At 43.9% G+C, this 22,268-nt stretch overlaps 1 protein-coding gene across 3 annotated transcripts; it reads right to left on the bottom strand.

The window, feature by feature from the left end:
* Nucleotides 1-102: 102 nt before the first annotated feature.
* LOC120917802 (cocaine esterase-like) lies at nucleotides 103-17,396 on the bottom strand. Of its 3 annotated transcripts, none has more exons than XM_040329349.1 (14): nucleotides 17,224-17,395; nucleotides 14,951-15,152; nucleotides 13,905-14,043; nucleotides 13,650-13,783; nucleotides 12,042-12,198; nucleotides 11,186-11,299; nucleotides 10,573-10,668; nucleotides 10,199-10,339; nucleotides 9,349-9,423; nucleotides 6,052-6,199; nucleotides 3,787-3,866; nucleotides 2,095-2,167; nucleotides 1,942-2,014; nucleotides 103-382 (listed from the first exon to the last, which is right to left on the bottom strand). In XM_040329349.1, the coding sequence occupies exons 1-14, from the start codon at nucleotides 17,312-17,314 to the stop codon at nucleotides 196-198; spliced, it is 1,710 nt and encodes a 569-aa protein (XP_040185283.1). In that variant the 5' UTR covers nucleotides 17,315-17,395; the 3' UTR covers nucleotides 103-195. The 3 variants fall into 3 exon arrangements, with proteins under 3 accessions (XP_040185283.1, XP_040185284.1, XP_040185285.1); XM_040329350.1 differs by having other exon boundaries at nucleotides 14,951-15,149; XM_040329351.1 differs by lacking the exon at nucleotides 9,349-9,423 and having other exon boundaries at nucleotides 17,224-17,396.
* Between the last annotated feature and the right edge of the window lie 4,872 nt (nucleotides 17,397-22,268).

The following is a 22,268-nucleotide window of genomic DNA, read 5'->3' as shown; positions in this document are numbered from 1 at the left end:
CTTTCTTGGCCTGATGCCCTGACCTGTGCCCCATGACTTGAACTATGGCCACTTGGGTCATTCTACCTTCACAGGACATCACACAGAAGAATCACAAATAAATAATTGACACATTCTGCATCTTTTATTGTTCTTCACACACAGCAAACGTCTGACTCCGCCCTCAGCGCTCCTCCACATGATCTCCAGAGGACTCTACAGCTCGATGTGCTCTTCGGTCTCCTCCGACATCTTCCGGATCTTCTCGGGGAGAACTTTGGTCCAGAAGTTGAATTTTCCATCTTTCAGTCTCCGAGCCACTTTCTGCTGAAAATCAATTTGCAGATAGTCTTCATCCTGGTCGTACTGCGGCCACCGAGCCAGGCCAGGCCCATTCGGGTCACTGCGGAGAATTCACATTTTTATTAAAGTAGATGGAATCCCAATCACTGAATCTCATTGAAGTTTTATCATGTTTAATGCAATTTCAAACATTTTCAGAGAAGTTCTAAAGACTCTTTTTTCATCAATAATTCATCCCTCTCCACCCAGTTATCATTACACAGATATGTCCAGAAATGTCACAAGACACATACAATAATGGGATCTTTGTTTAACTGCGGCCTCCAGCTACCTCTGCACCACTCCCTGAACTTCCAGGCAGGGAATGCGCACTCATCAAAAGTCATCTGATTCCCCACTTTGGGACAAATTGGCCTATCAAGTGTGCCCTAACCCCAATGGCCCGGATTCACATACCTGAGCGTATCTTAATGCCGGCGTAGCACATCTCATATGCGCTACGCCGACGTAACACAGAGAGGCAAGCAGAGTATTCACAAAGCACTTGCTCCCAACATTGCGCTGGTGTAACTTTAATTCCTAGGCGTAAGCCGGCCTAATTCAAAGTAGGTGGAAGTGGGCGTGATACATTTAAATGTACCGTAACCGCATACAAATGATGGGCCGAACGAACGCTTCCCAGTGCGCATGCTCAGAATCAAGTCAGAACGAACACCTAAGATACGTCGAATCACTGAACGTAACCTACGCCCAGCCCTATTCACGTAGTACTAAGTAAACAACGTAAAATACGACGGCTGTTCCATGGTCCATACCTTTGCATGGGATGCGCCTCCTATATGTGGAATAACTTTACGCCGGACGTATGCCTTACGTAAACGGCGTATATTACTGCGACGGGCGCAAGTACGTTCGTGAATCGGCGTATCTCAGTCATTTACATATTCAACGCGTAAATCAATGGGAGCGCCCCTTGCGGCCAGCGTAAATATGCGCCCAACATACGCCGACGTGGAAAAGTTACGTGGGTCGGAGGAAGCCTATTTTCAGGCGTATCTAGTTCTATGGGCACGGCGCATAGATGCGACGGCGCACATTTACACTTACGCAGCGTAGATACGTCGGCGTAAATACGTCGGCGTAAGTGTTTTGTGAATCCGGGCCATAGTATTCTTTTCATAAAACCCTACCAGGCAATGTAGCCACCTGAAAACCAGATATCTGGGCATCCCAATATTGGAAAAACTGTACTGGGAAGAAATTAAATGTTTTAAAGTTGAAGAAGCAACAGGCAAGGTAAGACTTTATATACACTTGCAGTTAAGGGGGTGGTAAAAACACACGGTTAAACCATGCAATGGCAGTGGATGGGGGTGTACACTTTGCATCACAGAGTGGCAAAAATTATCCCCCTGTTGAGTTCAGTGGGCAGTACCACCCGCCAATGCAACCCACTTAACTGAATGTGACTGTGTCCCAACCAACCCACACCCATGTGCAACACTTTTGTTTTTTGATGGAATAGAGAAGGATTAGATCTCCATTGGGATTTTATTGCTGTCTTCCCATAGAGGAGACTTCCTGTCTTGGTGAGAAAAGAGTTGTCTGTGTTAGCAAAGCTGAGCCAATCACATTTGGGGGGGAGTCATTGTGCCCTACCTGGTTCGAGCAAAGTTGGCCCAGTATCTCATGACAGTTTTGCTGAGTTTCTTCTCCTCTTCTGGGTAATTGTCTGGAAATTAAAACGGAACGTATTACCGGTAATTCTGTTTGCTGCAAAATACGAGCATACAGCCCCACCGCCATGCATACATGATTTAAAGAAAGCGCCATCTCTCAGGAAAGGACCTCCGAACACGAACACCAGATCATCACCGTGATCGGCCTTCACTAGGGTGACCACGTGTCCCGGTTTGCCCGGGATCGTCCCGTAATTGAAAATGTTGTCCCGTGTCCCGGTAGCCTTCAATCCGGGACAATAGAGTATCCCGGAATCAAAGTATCAAACACGTTGGACTGCCTGCCGGCTGCCACACTCACTGCCGCAGTCAGTGCCACTGTAATTACAGTCACTGGTTGCTAAGGCCGCCCCGCTTGTAGCAACCAGTGACGTCACCGTGACCGTGCCCAGCTCTCTCTCTCTGACTCCACCCCCACCTCCTCCTCCTCTCCTCCTTCAGCCGCGGTTCTTTACAGAGAGAGCAGCTCAGCACTACCGCGGCGCAGACCTCTTCCACCACGCTCCGCCTCCACTGCTCCATGCTCCAACCCACTGCCCAGCCCAGCGCAGGCCACCACCGTCCGTCCCGCGACCTCCCGCTGCCGCAGGGCAAGTGGGCAACTCGGTGCACTGTTGTAAATTGCAGGCCTGGCTCCTCCTCCTCCCGCCCGAGCGGCCCGACTTACTGCCTCCGCCTGAGACTCCTGAGTCCCCTCCTGTCTGAGTTAGAGAAGACCGCCCGGCGCTGGCTGAAGACTGCCCTGCCCCACCACCAACAGATGCAGACTTCATCCATATCATCATCTTAAAAGGTGAGCAAATAGGGGCAATTGACACTGTCTGGCAGCATCTGATGGGGCACAGTAGTGACAATTCATGGGCACACTGGCAGCATTTGATTGGGCACTGTAGCGACAATTCATGGGCACACTGGCAGCATTTGATGGGGCACCGTAGTGACAACTAATCGGCACACTGGCAGCATCTGATCTGATGGGCACAGTAGCGGCAATTGATAGGCACACTGGCAGAATCTGATGGGGCACAGTAGCGACAATTAATGGGCACACTGGCAGCATCTGATGGGGGCACAGTAGCGACAAATCATGGGCACACTGCCAGCATCTGATGGGGGCACAGTAGTGGCAAATCATGGGCACACTGGCAGCATCTGATGGGGGCACAGTAGCGACAAATCATGGGCACACTGCCAGCATCTGATGGGGGCACAGTAGTGGCAAATCATGGGCACACTGGCAGCATCTGATGGGGCACAGTAGCGTCAATTGATCGGCACACTGGCAGCATCTGATGGGGCACACTGTTGGCAATTGCTGGGCACACTGGCAGCATCTGATGGGGGCACAGTAGCGACAATTCATGGGCACACTGGCAGCATTTGATGGGGCACAGTAGTGACAATTAATCGGCACACTGGCAGCATCTGATCTGATGGGCACAGTAGCGGCAATTGATAGGCACACTGGCAGAATCTGATGGGGCACAGTAGCAACATTTCATGGGCACACTGGCAGCATCAGATTGGGCACAGTAGCAACAATTGCTGGACACACTGGCAGCATTTGATGGGGCACAGTAGTGGCATTTGATGGGGAACAGTGGCTGCATTTGATGGGGCCTAGGGCCCTCTTTTGATCTTGCACACGTGCCCGCTGATTTCATGATACGCCCCTGCCCCCCAAAAATATGTAAAAAAACATATATTTTTTAGGGGGGGGGGGGGGTGTCCCTGAATGGCAGTTTGGAAATGTGGTCACCCTAGCCTTCACCCACTGCGGTCTACTGTGCTCAAACAAGGATGGACGGTGCTGGAATTCATAAAAGTAGACGGGGGATCCAGAATCTGAAGAGGAACAAGACAATGGGAACAAACATGAATTTGAACTTTATTTAAAGGTCCACACACAACTGATATTTCAGTGCATTTCACCTCCCAGGAATTTATTTGTGAGATCTTTGTGACACTTGCTGAGCCCATTATGAGGGGTTTCCACCATTCCTGCCCTGAGTTCCCTGGTCTTTTTAACTGCTGTGCCCATTATGAGGGGTTCCCACCATCCCTGTGCTGAGTTTCTGGGTCTGTACACCTGCTATGCCCATTATGAGGGGTTCCCACCATCCCTGTGCTGAGGTCCCGGGTCTGTACACCTGCTGTGCCCATTATGAGGGGTTCCCACCATCCCTGTGCTGAGTTCCTGGGTCTGTACACTTGCTCTGCCCATTATGAGGGGTTCCCACCATCCCTGTGCTGAGTTCCTGGGTCTGTACACCTGCTGTGCCCATTATAAGTACAGGCATACCCCACTTTTAAGTACGCAATGGGCTTTATTTACTAAAGCTGGAAAGTGCAAAATCAGGCTCACTTCTGCATAGAAACCAATGAGCTTCTAACCCCAGCTTGTTCAATTAGGCTTTAGTAATAAAACCTGGAAGTAGAAATGGGAAAACCTCAAGGTGGATGCGAACACTGGAACCACAAGAGATAGAAGCAATGATAAGGAGATCTCATTGAGATATAGGACACCAAACCATGACACCGTTCAGCAGGCTCCACCTGTAACACTTTACTTCTAGGCAGGGCCACCATCAGGGGGGTACAGGCAGTACACCTGTAAGGGGCCCGGAGTTCCCCAGGGGCCCAGATGGCAACCCCCTTTAAAAATATATATATATATATTTTTTTAGGGGTTCGGAGTTCCCCAGAGGCCCACAGGGCCCCAGGTGGCAACCCCCCTTTTTTTTATTATTTTTTTTTTATAAAAAAATATATATATATTTTTTAATATTTTTTTTTTTTTTTTTTATTAAAGGGACAATTTTTTTTTTTTTTTAGAGGTCCGGAGGTCCCCAGGGCCCCGGGTGGCAACCCCCCCTTTTTTTTTTTATAGGTCCGGAGGTCCCCAGGGCCCCGGATGGAAACCCCCCTTTTTTTTATTTATTTTTTATAAAAAAAAAAAAATTTAATATATTTTTATTTTATTTTTTATTATATTATATTATATATATATATATATATATATATATATATATATATATATATATATATATATATATATATATAATATATATATATATATATATATATATATATATATATATATATATATATATATATATATATATATATATATATATATATATATATATAATTAAAGGGCCCAGAGGTCCCCAGGGCCCAAATGGCAACCCTCCTTTTTTTATAAAAAAAAATATATATTATTTTATTTCTTTTATTTTTATTTTTAGTTCTTTTTATATATATATATATATATATATATATATATATATATATATATATATATATATATATATATATATTAAAGGGCTCAGAAGTCCCCAGGGCCCCATGTGGCAAACCCCCCATTTTTTTATTTTTTTATAAATGTTTATTTGTTTATTTTTGTTTATATATCTTTTTTTTTTTTTTTAAAGGGCCCTGGATGGAAACTACCCTTTTTTTTTATATAAATGTCTTTTTTTTTATATATTTGTTTTTATTACAGGGCAACCCCCATTTTTTTGTAATTTCTTTTTATAAAAAATAATAATAATTTGTATATATATATATATATATATATATATATATATAGGGCCCAGAGGTCCCCAGGGCCCCAGATGGCAACCCCCCTTTTTAAATATTTTTTTAGATATATATATATATATATATATATATATATATTTTTTTTTTCTTTCTTTTTTTCTTTTTATTAAAGGGCCCAGAGGTCCCCAAGGCCCCCGGATGGCTACCCCCCCCCCTTTTTTATATTTTCATTTACTTCTTCTCAATTCGTAGCAGCCCCCCCCCCTTTTCAATTCAATTTCAGGCGGCAGCAGACCCCCCCCCCCCCCCCCCCCCCCCCGCCGGTTCTCTGCCCATGCCTGAAGCTGTGTAAGGGCCCCATAATTCCTGATGGCGGCCCTGCTTCTAGGTGATACTAAAAGGTCAGTTTAGGTGTAAACATTGCTCAGCTGAGTCTTTCCTTAACAATTTGACTGAAGACCATAAAGAGGTATCTGAAGTCTCACACCTCTGTGAAGTTTTGCTATCTTTAGGGCTGGCATGACAAACATGACATCGCCCTGCAGGTCTAGAAAGTGATCTCGGTTTTCCAGGGGGTCGTCCGTGCTTCCGAAGTATTCGTCCAGCAATGTGTAATCCAGACCGGTGATCTCCCCCTGCACACACAGCAAAGACCATATTAATAATTGATCAATTTCAAAGGTCCCCCAAAAGAGGAGCTATACCAAAAATGTCCTAGCATCCTCTGCTTTCCTTGCATGGCTGTTTTAAAGGTGACCTGTCAGGATCTGTCACTTGTCTGAGTTGAGGTCGCAATTGCCCCGAGAGCATCGCACACCATGATGTATGTGTCATATGCGAGCTCCGTCTCTGCCAGCCTCAACTGTGACATACTGTATGGCTGCCATCCTGATGGGTTCAAATAAAACAAACCCTTTCTGATATTGGGCAAAAGGACCTTGTACGTCAAGAACATGTGGAAATGACCTCAAACAAAGAATACGCTTAAAGGGGTTGTAAAGGTAAAACATTTTTTCCCTAAATAGCTTCCTTTACCTTAGTGCAGTCCTCCTTCACTTATCTCATCCTTCCATTTTGCTTTTAAATGTCCTTATTTCTTCTGAGAAATCCTCACTTCCTGTTCTTCTGTCTGTAACTACACACAGTAATGCAAGGCTTTCTCCCTGGTGTGGAGAAAGCCTCCTGAGGGGGGAGGGGGCGAGCAGGAGTGTCAGGAAGCCCACTAACACACAGCTCCTTTCTCTATCTGCAAAGTAGAGAGCGTCCTGACCCTCCTGCTCGCCCCCTCAAGAGGCTTTCTCCACACCAGGGAGAAAGCCTTGCATTACTGTGTGGAGTTACAGACAGAAGAACATGAAGTGAGGATTTCTCAGAAGAAATAAGGACATTTCAAAGCAAAATGGAAGGATGAGGTAAGTGAAGGAGGACTGCACTAAGGTAAAGGAAGCTTTTTAGGGGACATTTTTTAAAGGGGTTGTAAAGGTTTGTTTTTTATTTTCTAAATAGGTTCCTTTAAGCTAGTGTATTGTTGGTTCACTTACCTTTTCCTTCCCTGCGGGGAGACGCTGCGAAGCAAAAGGTAAGTGAACCAACAATGCACTACCTTAAAGGAACCTATTTAGAAAATAAAAAACAAACCTTTACAACCCCTTTAAGGTTTGGTGTGAACACAAGTTCAGACTGGACTATGGCTGTTCAGGTGTTTGGACAAATGCCTGAACATTTATGCATTTGACTGGAGCCAAATATCATGTATAATAGCAGTATTACTTCTGCATTTCTACATCACAGATTCTTGCTGCAAATGGTTGTTAAGGATGACGGCAGGTGCAGGCATCGCCGAGTCCTTAACAACTAGTGATGTTACCAACCCCATTCATCTACATGGCTGGAAATCCCTGGAAATTAAAGCAATTGAGGTGGAATAGTTAAAAAAAAAAATGTGGAGGTCCCCCCCAAAGTCCATACTAGACTCTTCACACCAGGCCACATGCCATAGAAATGAAGCGGGGGTGGGGGAGACCTCACCAGAGGGGTCTCCCCAGGCAAAGCACCTTTTTCCCATGTTAATGAGGACAAGGACCTCCTCCCCACAACCCTGGCCCAGTGCAATGGAGCTCTGTGGGTTGGGGGCTTATTGAAATTTGGAAGCCACCTTTAACAAAAGGAAAGCCCCCAAATTTTTGTGAGTAAGGGGTACATAGTACCTGTACTCATTGACAAACAAAATTAAACAGTAAAAAAACACAAACAGTTTTTGACAAGTCCTTTTTTAAAAGAAAAAGAAACAAAAAATGTGCCACATCCCACTGTCCATTACGTTGACCTGCAATATATATCCACATCTGTCATGATGCCCGACGCCTGCTGATTTGGCGGGGGGAAAAACACGCTAACACGCATCCGCTCCCGTCACTTTACATATGGTGAATGACAGCTGATATATACAAAGGGGACGGGATCAGTGTCATCTTAAGAGCATTATAGGCCCCCGGGCAATACAGTGCACTGGGGCCCTGTCTACACAATCACGCACGAGAATTTACTGACAAAAATCATAAAATTTACTGGCAGAACCACATTTTTTACTGCCACTGCAAAAAAAGTACCTAAAATTACAGTTTTCAGTGCCCAACAATGCAAATGTCAGTATTTAAACTATAAACATATAGCTAGTGCTATTAGAAATGTGTTTAAGTTAAACAAAAGTAAAAAAAAAAATGTCTTTATTGACATGAAGGTCAGGTTACTATAACCCAGCCAGCACAGAGTTTCCTCTTACATCAGAGTCTGCAGGATTCCCCCTTGCAGTGAAAGGGAACTCTTATGTAAAGGGGAACGCTGCAGATCATGATCTAAGGGGGGAACTCTGATGTGGAGGGGGGCTCTGGTGACCAGAGACAACCTTATATCAGAGTCCACTGCTTTCTCTTTCCCACTTACATCAGGGTCCGCAGACTGAGTTCCCCCTTGCATTGTAAGGGGGAAACCTGCAGACTCTGATGTGGGGGGTACTCTGGTGACCAGAGACCACCTTCCTTAGATTAAATACACTAAGGTAAGGGGGGTCACTAATATAGGAGGGGGAACCTTTATATCAGTGCCCCCTTACATTTTTGCATTCACTCCCCCCTTACATCAGCAACCCCCCGCACTCGTGGAGGACCGGATCTTCTCTGTGATTTCCGCGAACTGGGCATGGGCAGTTCTAACCCGTCACTCTCCATAATTTTTTACTGGGGTTGCTGGGCAGCCGGTGGGGCCCCCCAGGCAAGCGGGGCCCCCGGGCAACTTCCCAGCGTGCCCAATGGAAAAGATGGCCCTGGACGGGATCTCCCAGGTGAGATCATTGAACATATATGGACATAACCATTTATGGTCAATGATGTTACTGGAATCCCAACACTAACCTTAAAAAGTATTATTTTACAGAAAGAGTAGTGGGTGGTTGGAGAAGACTTCCAGCAGAGGTAGTGAGTCAAACAACAGTAAGTGATGCTTAGGACAAGCATACTGTAGATATACAGTATAATCAGACAAAAAAGGTTGAAGAAAAAGGGAAGGGGCAAACTGGATTTACCACTTAGTGTTTTTTGTTGCCCCTCTACCATGTTTCTGTTTGAACCCATCTCCCACCTTTCTTGTAATATCAGGCTGTCACCAATGGTTTTCGGGTGTAGAAAGCATGGGAGGGACACAAGACTCCATGATTGTGTGCCTGGTGGGGACAAATTCTTAGACTCTGAAACAGGTAAGATCTAATGTGAGTCTGGTGAGGTCTTACCAGGAACATGGAACGGCCCAGCTCGGATTGGATGGATTCCTTTGGCAGTCCGTCCATGTACTTCAAGTCCAAACTCTGTCCACAAACACAAAGATATCCACCATTACCACCACCACGATTCGCCCCACAGAGCCTCTTCTCCTCCTCACCTTCCCTCCTCATGGTGAGCAAAATCCACACCTCTGACCCCTCATAATGATAGGCTATCTTACTTTTGTTCACATTTTTCATTTTTTCACTTATAAATGAAGACAGAAATGAAGCAAGGGTTGTCTGCATAGATATTTTATAAAAGCAGGCTTTTAATTTATGCTAGATATCCTCTACTAATGTCAGTTTATATTTTAGACCAGTGGTCTCCAAACTGCGACCCAGGGGCCAGGTGCAGCCCTTTGCTCACCTTTATCTGACGCTTGGCTTCATCTGGCCCTTGGGACTCTATTCCTGCCATTGATACAAGAGACTATATCTCACACTGACACCAACAAGGGGGCATAATTCATACCATTGACACCAATAATGGGGCACTAATTCTCCCCCTAGTATCTGTTTACTCCCATTGACACCAGGACAATTTTTACCCCCACTGGCCAAAGTCTGGCCCCCCTACAATCGGAAAGGACAGTAAGCTGGCCCTTTGTTTAGAAAGTTTGGAGACCCCTGCTCTAGATGATGGGGCAGATAAAGATCTGCAGACTCAGAAAGACAGTGAAAGGTCACCCTTAGCATGAAGAATGGACGCAGGAATTGGCTTCAGAAGAAGGAAAGAGATTTTATATGGCAGCCATTAGATGCAGGTCATTCTGCTGTGGTAGAATTTGACATTAACATCTTTTGGGAGATTTCCTACCTTTGGGATGAGCCAACTAAATTCATGTACATTAATGCCGATGATAAATGGCACTTTGTTGTTTTCTTTGGCAGCCAATATCTCCTCTGCGGGCTTTGGCAGGAAAACTCCATCCACACAGGCTGGTATCGGTAAGAATGCCTGCAGAGGTGCAATAAAGGTGAGCATGAATGAGAACCTATCATATAAAAACCAAGCTCCGCATTGCATGCTTGGTGTCCTTCGAATTGAATCCTTTGAAGAAGCCCTCCAATTGATTGCAGGCCATACATTCAGGCATAATAATATAACAAGTGGAGAAGTTTGATGTAAAAAAAAAAAAATACAGAGGTGGAAATGATGAAGGGGATCAAGTTTGATGTGAAAGTACATACCGAGGTGGAGATGATGGAGGAGATCTCTTGCTCAGACTTCATTCGTAGACAGTCCACCAAAGAGGACGGCTCACATCCCGACTCATTAGCCACAAACTAGAAAGGAACCCAAGAGAATAGGAGAAATCATTACTCATCCATCCTTCATCTTTTATTATATCTGCTGCCTATTTATCCCGATGTCCTCCAAAATATAAAACAAATACCCAAAGTTCTCTGCACAGGATAAGATTTGGGGACAAGAATTAGCATGGCAACATTTTAGCAATGTGACTGTTCTACAGGGTGGGCCATTTTTATGGATACACCAAAAACAAAAGTTGGATTCAAAATAGCCGACTTCAAAATGGCCGCCATGGTCACCACCCATCTTGAAAAGTTTCCCCCCTTACATATACTAATGTGCCACAAACAGGAAGTTGATATCACCAACCATTCCCATTTTATTAAGGTGTATCCATATAAATGGCCCACCCTGTACATCGATCTTTAATAAATAATAGAAAAATATGAGGAAATGTTACAGGAAGAAGTGCAGAGACATTGAAGTCATTATTTTGTCCCCCTTGTTGATGGTCGTGGTGATGTAGGAGTCAGGAAGAAATTTACTTACATCCCTGTAAAAAATGAGCTCCTCTGTTGAGCTGACCATGAGCCCTGGCATTATGGCCACTCCACTCTGTGCGATGGCACGATGGAACAAACCTTTGCCCAACGGGGAGAGAACCTGAAATTATACAAACAGATGTTCATTTATGTAGTTCTATGTTTTAAGTGTTATCAATACATACCGACATTCACTGATTGTAGCTAAACCAGGCCTGGCCAGCCTTCAGCCTAAAAAAACAAGCCAGTCCTACCAGCCAGGACTTCCTCTAAAAATTCGATTGGTAGTGAGGTAGTGATAAAGAAGTGACAATAGTGATAGAAAAGTGACAATAGTGATAGAGAAGTGACAATAGTGATACTGAAGTCCCCTAAAGCCCTGTACACACGATCGGTTTGTCTCCGATCGTGTGTGGGCCCCATCGGTTTGTTTTCCAACGGTGAAAAAAAATAGAACATGTTTTAAAATTTTCCTATGGATAAAAAACTGATAGAAAAAAACGATTGTCTGTCCATCGAAAGAAAAATCCACGCATGCTCAGAATCAAGTCGACGCATGCTCGGAAGCATTGAACCTCATTTTTCTCAGCACGTCATAGTGTTTTACATCACTGGATCTTTGACTGATGGTGTGTAGGCAAGACTGATGAAAGTCATCTTCATGTGTGGGGGCTTTAGTGTGTGGGGAAAATGGAAGAGTCATACTGAACTCCACCATTATTGTCTCCACATGGCTCTATAACAAGCAGTGTTAGCATCCAGAAACAATATTTAGGGAAAGTCAAGAGAGGTCAGTTTTAAGGGTCGAGGCTGAGCTTATAATTGATGTTTGCTAAATTTCAGAAGCTGACGGGAAAACGTACCAGTGCAGAGACGCTGACTCCACCCGCCGACTCTCCAAATATAGTGACAGATCCTGGGTCACCTCCGAAATCTTGAATGTTCTCCTGAATCCACCGCAAAGCCGCCACTTGGTCCAAAAGTCCATAGTTTCCAGAGGCCGTCTGCCCATCTCCGGTGCTGAGATACAGATTGGGATTTTTTTACAGAAAATCAATAAAAAAACAACATGCATTCAATACTTTCAAGATCAAGTGGCGGAATAGAAGATGATTGGACATCGCTGGACATTTTTATTTTTAAATTTTTTAATAAAGGACTTGTCCCAAGCTGTCTCTTGTCTTTTTTACAATTTTTGACACTTTTTTTTTGTGAAATGGTAGGGGTACAATGTGCCCCTTACCAATTCACATAGCGGGGGGCCGGGATCTCGGGGCCCCCTTGTTAAAGGGGATTCCAGATTTCGATAAGCCCCCCCGCCTGCAGAACCCCACAACCACCGGGCAACGGTTGTGGGGATGAGGCTCTTGTCCCCATCAACATGGGGGCAAGGTGCTTTGGGGTGGGGGGCGCAGGGCATGTGGCCTGGTACGGTTCAGGAGGAGGGGCGCTCTCGTCCCCCCTCTTTTCCTGCTACCTGCCAGGTTGCGTGCTCGCATAAGGGTCTGGTATGGGTTTTTGGGGGGACCCCTACGCATTTTTTTTTATTTTGGCGCAGGGTTCCCCTTAAAATCCATACCAGACCTGAAGGGTCTGGTATGGATTTTGGGGGGACCCCTATGCCATTTAAAAAAATTGGCACAGGGTTCCCTTCACTATTCATCCCAGACCGGAAGGGTCTAGTATTGATTTTGGGGGGACCCCCATGCCATTTTTAAAAGAAAAATGGCATAGGGGTCCCCTTAATATTCATACCAGACCCAAAGGGCCTGGCAATGGACTGGGGGGGAACCCATGCCGTTTTTTGTTCAATGAGTTTTATTTATATTGCCGTGACCCGACAATTCACTACGGCCATGAGCAGTTTTAAACGACTTTCTTTCTTTTAGAAATGTTATTTTGCTGCAGGGACTGTTCTAAACATGGGGAAAATGCACCACTTTACAGGCATGCTATAGACACCCCCCTGGTACAAAATTTAAAGGAATATTTAAAGGAACTTTTATTGTTTCACTTTAAGCATTATTAAAATCACTGCTCCCGAAAAAACTGCAGTTTTTAAAACTTTTTTTTTGCATTGATACATGTCCCCTGGGGCAGGACGCAGGTCCCTAAACACCTTTTATGACAATACCTTGCATATAAGCCTTTAAAATGAGCACTTGTGATTTGTGATGTTCGTGTCCCACAGGAAGAAGAAGGGAGGAGGGAATACAGCTCAGTAAGATCGGTCAGCCAATAGTGTGAGGGGGAGGAGAAGTTTTTGTACTCAGGTAACATGCTCTTTGATCATTCTGTGTTTGTCTCTCCTAGATTCAGATCAGTAAAATTCAGATTATAGAAGTAATCAAAATTTTAAGAAATCCAAAGAATCTGCACTTTCTACATAAGTTAGGTGAATTTTACAAGTTGTTGTTTTAGTAAAGGATTGTCACTTCATGGAAAGAGAAATTAGACATACTGAGACCTACCTGAGGAATCCCAGAATTCCCAGTCTGTACTGGATCGCCACGTATACCACGTTTTCATGAGCGCTCAGTGCAGAGCCATCATACAGAGAGGCGGACTCCAATACCAGCCCCCCGCCGTGTATGTACACCATGACCTGGGGGAAGGAGAAAGCAGATTACTGTTGGCCCGTGTCTGAGATGAGAGCATTTAGAGTCCTGTTGTTTGCAGTTAACCTGGTGATAGTATGAGGGTGCTCAGCGTTTGGGGGCACTTACCGGTAGTCTGTCATTGTCACCTCGGTCAGATGGAGTGAAGATATTTAGGTACAGACAGTCTTCAGACACCGGAGGATAAGTGACATCCACTTCTATTAACTTCAACATTTTTTTGGTCATTTCCATCTGCTGGAGGCACCTGGAAAAAGATAGTGACTAATGTATAACTGTAAGGGGTGCAGAGTATGTGACTGTCTCTGGGCCCATCAGGTTAGGGGGCCCTTTATACATGGCTGCTACCCTTGGAGGAGTGAGAGAGCCCCATTGGGGGATCAGAAGGACTATACTGGTGGATTGACAGGGTCATACTGGAGAAGTGGGAGGACCACTTTGCAGCAGTGGAAGGACCACATTGGAGAAGTAAATGGGCTATTTGAAGGTATTGGGAGAACCACACTGGAGGAATGAAAGGGTCACACTGGAGGATTGGGAGGGTCACACTAGAGAAATGGAAGGACTACATTGCAGAATTTGAGGGACCTCATTGGAGAAGTGTAAGGGCCATTTCAGGGGTTTGGGAGGACCACACTGGAGTATTGAGAAGGCATCACTGGGGTAGTGAGAAAGCCACACTGAAAGAGTGAGAGGACCACACTGGATCAATGAAAGGGCTACACTGGAGGAGTGAGAGGACTACACTGGAAGAGTGAAAGCATCACACTGGAAGAATGAGAGGGCTACACTGGAGGAGTGAGAGGACTACGCTGGAAGAGTCAGAGCGCTACACTGGTGGAGTAGGAAGACCACATTGCAGGAGTAGAAGACCCAATTAGAGAAGTGAGATGGCCACTTTAACAAATTGAGATGGCTACTTTAACGAATTGAGGGGTCAACATTGAAAGAGTGAGATGGAAACTCTGGAAGATTGAGAAGACCATACTAGAGGAGTGAGAAGGCCACACTAAAGGAGTGGGAAGGACAAATGTGGCCAAAGAAACAGTAGTTTGATGTGCTTCTTCTAGAAAGTTCTAGTTTGACTATGGTAACTCTCCATCTGGAATATTCTATTGAACCAATAAGATGTCAGCTCATATCCCAGTGCTTACATGGGTGGATATTCTGCAGCTTCTCTAACTGACTTCCAGGGTTCGGGTGGTTCTGGTGCTGCAAATCGTAGCGGCCCCACTGGTGGTTTGGCAAAGGGGATTCCATAGAAAGCGTGTACAGTTCTGTCCACCTCTTTTACAGTTAGCGTTGTCCCTCTGATTTCTCCGTACGTTGTTTCCACCAGGGGTCTACCACCATCTGCTTGGTAATAAAAGGAAGGACATGAGTTTTAAGGAAAATTATGTGATATGATATAATGTAGATAATTCCATCAATGTGTTCTTATTGTCAAAAAACCTCTGCTATTGTGTGTAGTGTGGAAGCTATGTTTCCTTAATTTGTACTTTTACATACCTTGGGGAGTCCGAGGTCACAAAGGTGACACCTCCAGTCCATGCACCCCTGAGTAGTATGACACACGTGCAGTGGAGTGGTGCAAACATCTGTGACGTGTCATACTTTCCAGAGTCAGCAACAGATAGGAGTGTACCAAATCAGCCATAGATGAAGGGTCAAACCTGTGCCCTGTGACCTGATCATGTTACCCCCATCAGGGTTAATTTTGTCGACTAAAATATTTTAGTCAACTAAATTAAAGTGGTTGCAAACCCTGTTACACCACTTGTTCCTACAGGCAAGCCTTATTATAGGCTTACCTGTAGTAACAAGTGGTGTAACAGGGTTTGCAACCACTTTAATTTAGTTGACTAAAATACAGATAAGTTCCCACTGATACCATTGATCTTTTAAGCTACCTGTAAGGAGGTATTTCTTCCGATTGACGACAAGTGTAGGGAGCACATGAAGCCTCGTACACACGACCGAGGAAGTCGACGGGCGAAACACATTGTTTTTCTCGTCGAGTTCATTGTTAGGCTGTCGAGGAACTCGACAAGGCAAGTTTCTCCATTCCCGTCGAGGAAATAGAGAACTTGCTCTTTTTGGCTCGTCGAGTTTCTCGACAGTTTCCTCGACGAAAATGTACACACGACCGGTTTCCTCGGCAAAAAAAAAATCTTCCAGCAAGTTTCTTGCTGGTTTTTGCCGAGAAACTCGGTCGTGTGTACGAGGCTTAACACTATTGTATCATGATCTGTAGATATAGACATTCTTAGCAGGGGCTCCCTGAGACCGAAAAGTTATTAGTGTTCTTCTATGTTGAAAAAATTGAGAAAGGCTGCTCTAGGTAGCAACCTTTATATCATGCCCATTCAGTGTGATAAAGAGAAAACTCTACAAAACTAACCAATCACAGAAATGTAGAACAAGTGCCTGAAAGTGCATAATTTGCTTTGAACGTCAGCACCATCCAGTGATCTTAATGGGGTATTTACCGGATTCAGTCTATTCTGCATGAATCATTAAAATTCAACCTGGAGAGGAAATAGCCTAATAACATTCTATTTCTGCCCCCATTCGCACAGAATCTATCTATGTTGCAGTTTCACAGTACAAATAGCTCTGCTTTTTTTTTTTTTTTTTTTAAATACACCAAAGTGTATCTAAAGCCAAAACCTTTTTAGGACATAAACTCTACAAGGAATACAGTGTATATTGACTACTATGGTGATGAGTGGCATCAACAAAGTTCCACATTTTCACTATACAGTAAAACCTTGGTTTGAGAGTAACTTGGTTTGAGAGCATTTTGCAAGACAAGCAAAATGTTTAAATACATTTTGCCTTGATATACAAGCGAAGTCTTGATATAAGAGTAGCGTCATGTCACAACTGAGTATAAAATAGAAGAGAGGAGCAATATGGTTACATTTAATGAAGGTACAACATTTAGCAACTTATTGCTACACTTAGAGGTGCCTCTCTTCTCTTTTATACTCTGTAAAAAAAATGCTTTGATATACAAGTGCTTTGGATTACAAGCATGTTTCTGGTAAGAATTATGCTCGCAAACCAAGGTTTTACTGTATAACAGATATATAAATGAACCGCACAGTCCTACAATTAAAAATCAGGGTTTCAAAGTAAAGTTCGGATAGAAGTCAGCAGCCGTAGGATTTGTTTGCAGTCTGCAGTAGTGAGATCTCTGCATAGTTCTTGGGTCTGATCCCAGACAACATGATCACGTTACACTGTGTATATTTGTATTCATAATGTAAATAACAAAAAGTATGGTAATCGTGAAGGGCGTTAACGGGGGTGCAGAGCCGAGAACTCGGCGCAGGAATCTCAGAAATAGAGACAAAAAAAAAAGACAGTCAGAGGATTAAATAAAAACATCCCTTGTTGGTGGAATGGCCCTGTGTGGTCTCACCTGTCCCTTGACTCCCCTGGATGGCGAAGCACACAAGAAGGATCCAGAGGAACGCGTCCATGTTTGTGTGTTTTCTGTATTCCAATAACATTTAATCTGCCAGAGATCTGACCAATCAGAATCATGTGCTCCCTCCCGTGGACGTGAAAGGACAGAGAGATAATTGTTGTGACTAGAAATAGCAAAGTACAGATTAATGATTGCCAAGGATCTGGCTGTCTACTTCCTGGCTCTTTCTACCCGACAACAGGTTTATATATAATAAAAATATTTAACAGTTGGCATTAAATTAGCTGAGTTAATATTAACCACTTGCCCTCCAGAAAATGTACCTCCCTTCCTTACCAGGCCATTTTTTGCGAAAAGGCTCTGCATTACTTTAAGGCTGGATTCACATCTATGCAGTTTTAGTGCTTTTTGCATTTTGTAGATCTGCACTACAGAACGTGTTCCATAGGAAACCATGTTAAATGGGCTGTAGTGCAAAATGCAAAAAGCACTGAAACTGCATAGGTGTGAATCCAGCCTAACTGACAATTGCGCGGTTATGCAATTTATGTCCCTTTATCTAGAGCTTTCTTTTGGTGATATTTAATCACCTCTGCCATTTTTTATTGTTTTGCACTATAAACAAAAAAAGACAGACAATTTTGAAAAGAAAAATAATATTTTTTACTTTCTGCTATAAAACATATCCAATAAAAAAAATGTAAAAATTGAATTTCTTTATCAATTTAGGCTCGGTTCACATTAATGCATTTTTTCATGCTTTTTGCAGAAATGCAGGACATGTTTTGTAACATGGGTACCTATAGAACACATTCACATCAATGCATTTTTGTGCCTCTGCATTTTTGGAAAGGGTCAGGGAAGGTAATAGACTTTAAGGCCCAAATCACACCTATGCATTTTTAGTGCTTTTTGCATTTTGCAGATTTGCACTACAGTCCATTTAACATGGTTTCCTATGGAACATGTTCTATAGTGCAAATCTGCAAAATGCAAAAAGCACTAAAAATGCATAGGTGTGAATTAGGCCTAATGGATCCACATGCAAAATGCAAGTACTGCATTTTTCCCGCAATTTTACAAAGATTGTGCCGCAATTTCAAAGCTCCCAACTGTCCCTGATTTCGAGGGACTGTCCCTGATTTGGAGCAATGTCTCTCTGTCCCTCATTCTCCTCATTTGATGAAAAGGAATAGTAGTGGTAAAAAAAGCACTTAAGAGTTTAACAAATCTTGTTTTTTTTGTACAATTCTCCTTTAAGGGGCGTGGCAATGGAGCGTGTCCTATGCTTGCATACTTTTGCTGATAAGTGTCCCTCATTCCCATCTCAAAAAGTTGGGAGGTATGTGATTTGCATTTTTTTGCCTTACATTCACTGTATATGGCTGGTTGCTAAGGAGCGGGCCGGGAAGCAGGCTGACACATCCTTAACAACCGATGAGTTCCTGCTGAGAGCCCAATGTAAAAAAAAAAAATGCCGGCTCAAAAAATTCAGGGAAAAAACAGCATGGGGTCCCCCCAAAACCATAAGGGTCTGGAATGGATTGGGGGGTGGTCCCCATGTTGATCGGGAAAAGGGCCTCTTCTCCACAACCTTGGCTAGTGGTTGTGGGGGTCTGCGGGCAGGGGGCTTATCAGAATCTGGGGATCCAGATGTTGTGGAAATTTCAAGATGTATTTAATATGTATTATCATAGTATCACCCAGTGTTTAGTACTTCCGCAACCCGCTCTAAAGAGCTGACTGGGGCAGTCTGAGACTGGTTGAATCCCGTCTGGTAGTAGAAAATATCTTGAGGTTGGAGTGTGATGTTTGCGGCATGTCCACCAGCGAGGGGCCCTCTGTGTGCATTAGCACGGATGATCATTGAGGGGGGGATATGCTCACTCCGCAAGGACATTAGTGGTTATAGGCGGATGTGCGCTCTTGTCTCTGCTGTGTCTGATCAGCATGGTCGGGATTTTTTTTTTTTTTTTTTTTTTTTTTTCTTTTCAACCAAGGAATGTTTATTAACTCAATCTTGAGTGACTCTTTCAGATCTATCCTCAATCTTCCGGCATTGAAATTAAACCTGCTGGGTTTCTATGACTTGCTTTCATCATTTTTCTCAAGTCGCCAGATGTGTTTCTTGCATGTCTACATTGACGAAGACATTAAACTTCAAATAAAGGCAGCACCTTATGACTTGTGCAGAATCCCATGTGAATTTGTTTATTTCAATGTGTGACAAGTTTTGTGAATATTCATAATCAATATCTGAAAATCTACAAAACATTCACATAGAAACAGTTCAGTGTGTGCACCCTGCGTAGACATGTGAACCCCATGAGTCCAGGAGGCATTGCACAGTTTTGAGCTCAACGAAGAGGACATCGTTAGAGAAAAGTCTGCATCTTTTCTCTTGGTCTGCTATTTTCCATTCTGATCCTCTCTTAAAACTATACAGCTTATAGTGTCCACAACATGTGTAAACACAGCTTCTTCTCAGGTGTTTCAGTACTTTTTGGGGGAGTTTTCCACATTCATGCATATGGTTCTTTTGCATGAATTTCCCACATATGTAAAGCACTACCCTTTCCCAGATGTATTAAGTGCTATCACTTTTACTTCCCTTCACCTCCCATTGCCTGCTGTTCCACCTCAGGCTCCACAAGAGATGAGGCAAAAGCTGACTGCACAATTTGGAAACCAAATGACTCCAAAAGAGACATATTCTGCTGTGGGGAGAAAGGAGAGGCCAATGCTGACCCCAGTGCTGGCCCAAGGGAGGCACTAAGAGTGGGGCCAAGAGAAGGACCAAGAGCAGGGCCTAAAGCGGGACCTAGGGCAGGGCCTAGTGCAGGACCTAAGGTAGCCCCTAAATCTCCAAGTGGTGTCCCCATTGGCCTGGCATGAACTTTCTGTATGTGCTTGTTGAGATAGGCCTTTGATCGGAAAAAGCTTCCACACTCTGAACATGGATAGCGCTTCTCTGCCTCTCCCTCAATTTTCTTGGGAATCACCAAGTCACATGCAACATATGATCCATTAGAATTAGTCAGAACTCTCCTGTTCTCCATGTTGGCATTTCTCCCCCTCTCGATTACAAATGGTACAGAAGTTGCTAGGACCCTCACTGTGCTTCTTCAGATGGTCTGCCATATAAGCTGCCCGTAGGTATTTGCCACACACCTGACATGGTACCTTATCCTCATGACATGCCAAGTGTGAGCGCAGACGGTCACGTGTGGCGAAGGAAGCGTTACATGTCTCACACTTGTGCGGCCTCTCGGATGTGTGAACCTGTTTAATGTGTCCATTAAGGTGGTCTGGCCCCATCTAGGTTGTCAATTTGTAGCGCACGCCTGTAGATAGCCTCCATTCCACCTACAATAATGGTATAATCTGAATATGCGTTATTCTATGGAATAGAGCAAGGTAAGGATTCCTATCAGTGGTAATATGAGAGCTTGTGAGTGTTTTCAGAGTCAGGGAAGGCGTCCATGTTTTAAAAGCAGTACGGCTTTGTTTGCTACTAGCATGCATGCATTCAATGCTTGGACACGCCCATAAGACTTCAGCCAGGATTGTATTGTAGTCATGTGTTGTATTGATTGTATTCATGTATTGTATTCATTGTTTTCATGTATTGTATTCATTGTATAGGACATCCTGTTAGAGGGATGTCCTTATATTGTGTTTGATGTATGGAGGGGACATACTGTGATGACCACTCCCATGGGGGAGGTGATTAGCTGCTACAGCGAGCACTTCCTGTTTGTGAGAATAAAAGGAGCCGTGAGGAGCTGGGAAAAGCAATGATGGCGGCGATACTGAACTGAGAACAAGATGGTGATGTTTGGTTATTGAATGAATGGCAAACCGAATGCATGGTGAGTGAACCTTTTGGCTTAAAGGGTCACTAAAGGAAAAAAAAAATTTAGCTGAAATGACTGTTTACAGGGTATAGAGACATAATAGTTAACTGATTCCTTTTAAAAATGATTAAAAATAGATAAAAACCAATCATATAATGTACCTGCAGTTTAGTTTCGTTTTTGCTGTTGTTTGCTGGTTCTCTGATGTACAGAGAGCCAATAGAGGGCAGTGATACTTTGTCTAAAACTCCTCAGCACCAATCCAGTTTCGTTTTACACACAGTAATCACACCTCCTTGATTAGTCACCACCGTGAGAAATCTCCCAGTACTGTGGTGATCAGGAAACAGACAACCAGGAAGTGTCCAGAACAGAGAGGATTTACAGCAACATCAAAGCAAAAACGAACATTGAGGACATGAAACCAGGACTGCAGTAAGGTAAAGGAAGCTATTTAGCAAAAAAAAAAATTCCTTTAGTAACCCTTTAAAGGGGTTGTAAAGGAATTTTTTCCCCCTAAATAGCTTCCTTTACCTTAGTGCAGTCCTCCTTCACTTACCTCATCCTTCCATTTTCCTTTTAAATGTCCTTATTTCTTCTGAGAAATCCTCACTTCCTGCTCTCCTGTCTGTAACTCCACACAGTAATGCGAGGCCTTCTTCCTTGAGGAGGGAGGGGGCAAGCAGGCAAGTCAGGACACTCTCTACTTTGCAGATAGAGAAAGGAGCTGTGTTTTAGTGGGCGTCCTGACACTCCTACTCGCCCCTCCCCCCACACCAGGGAGAAAGCCTTGCATTACGGTGTGTAGTTACAGACAGAAGAACAGGAAGTGAGGATTTCTCAGAAGAAATAAGGACATTTAAAAGCAAAATTAAAGGATGAGGTAAGTGAAGGAGGACTGCACTGAGGTAAAGGAATCTATTTAGGAAAAATATGTTTTTCCTTTACAACCCCTTTAAAGATGGATTATTTCACTAAGACAAAATGTGTTACTATAAGGCCCCGTACACACGACCAAACATGTATGCTGAAACTGGTCCGCGGGCCAGTTTCAGGATACATGTTCGGTCGTGTGTAGGCGCGAGCGGGCCGAATTCCAGCAAACATTTGCCCGCCGGGCCTTTTCCCAGCGGGCAAATATTCCTGGACGTGTTTTAAAACCGTCCGCTGGAATCCTGC

This window comes from Rana temporaria, chromosome 11 (assembly GCF_905171775.1).
Source record: "Rana temporaria chromosome 11, aRanTem1.1, whole genome shotgun sequence".
Taxonomy (NCBI): domain Eukaryota; kingdom Metazoa; phylum Chordata; class Amphibia; order Anura; family Ranidae; genus Rana; species Rana temporaria.
This window is presented reverse-complemented; position numbering and strand designations above follow the sequence as displayed.

Excerpts from the sequence above, each read along its gene's own strand:
- LOC120917802 (XM_040329349.1), bottom strand. The coding sequence starts at position 17,314 with ATGTTATTGGAATACAGAAAACACACAAACATGGACGCGTTCCTCTGG. Across the intron at positions 10,340-10,572 it reads CCTCCATCATCTCCACCTCG|GCATTCTTACCGATACCAGC; the intron begins GTATGTACTTTC and ends GCACCTCTGCAG. Across the intron at positions 3,867-6,051 it reads GATAGCAAAACTTCACAGAG|ATTCTGGATCCCCCGTCTAC; the intron begins GTGTGAGACTTC and ends GTTCCTCTTCAG.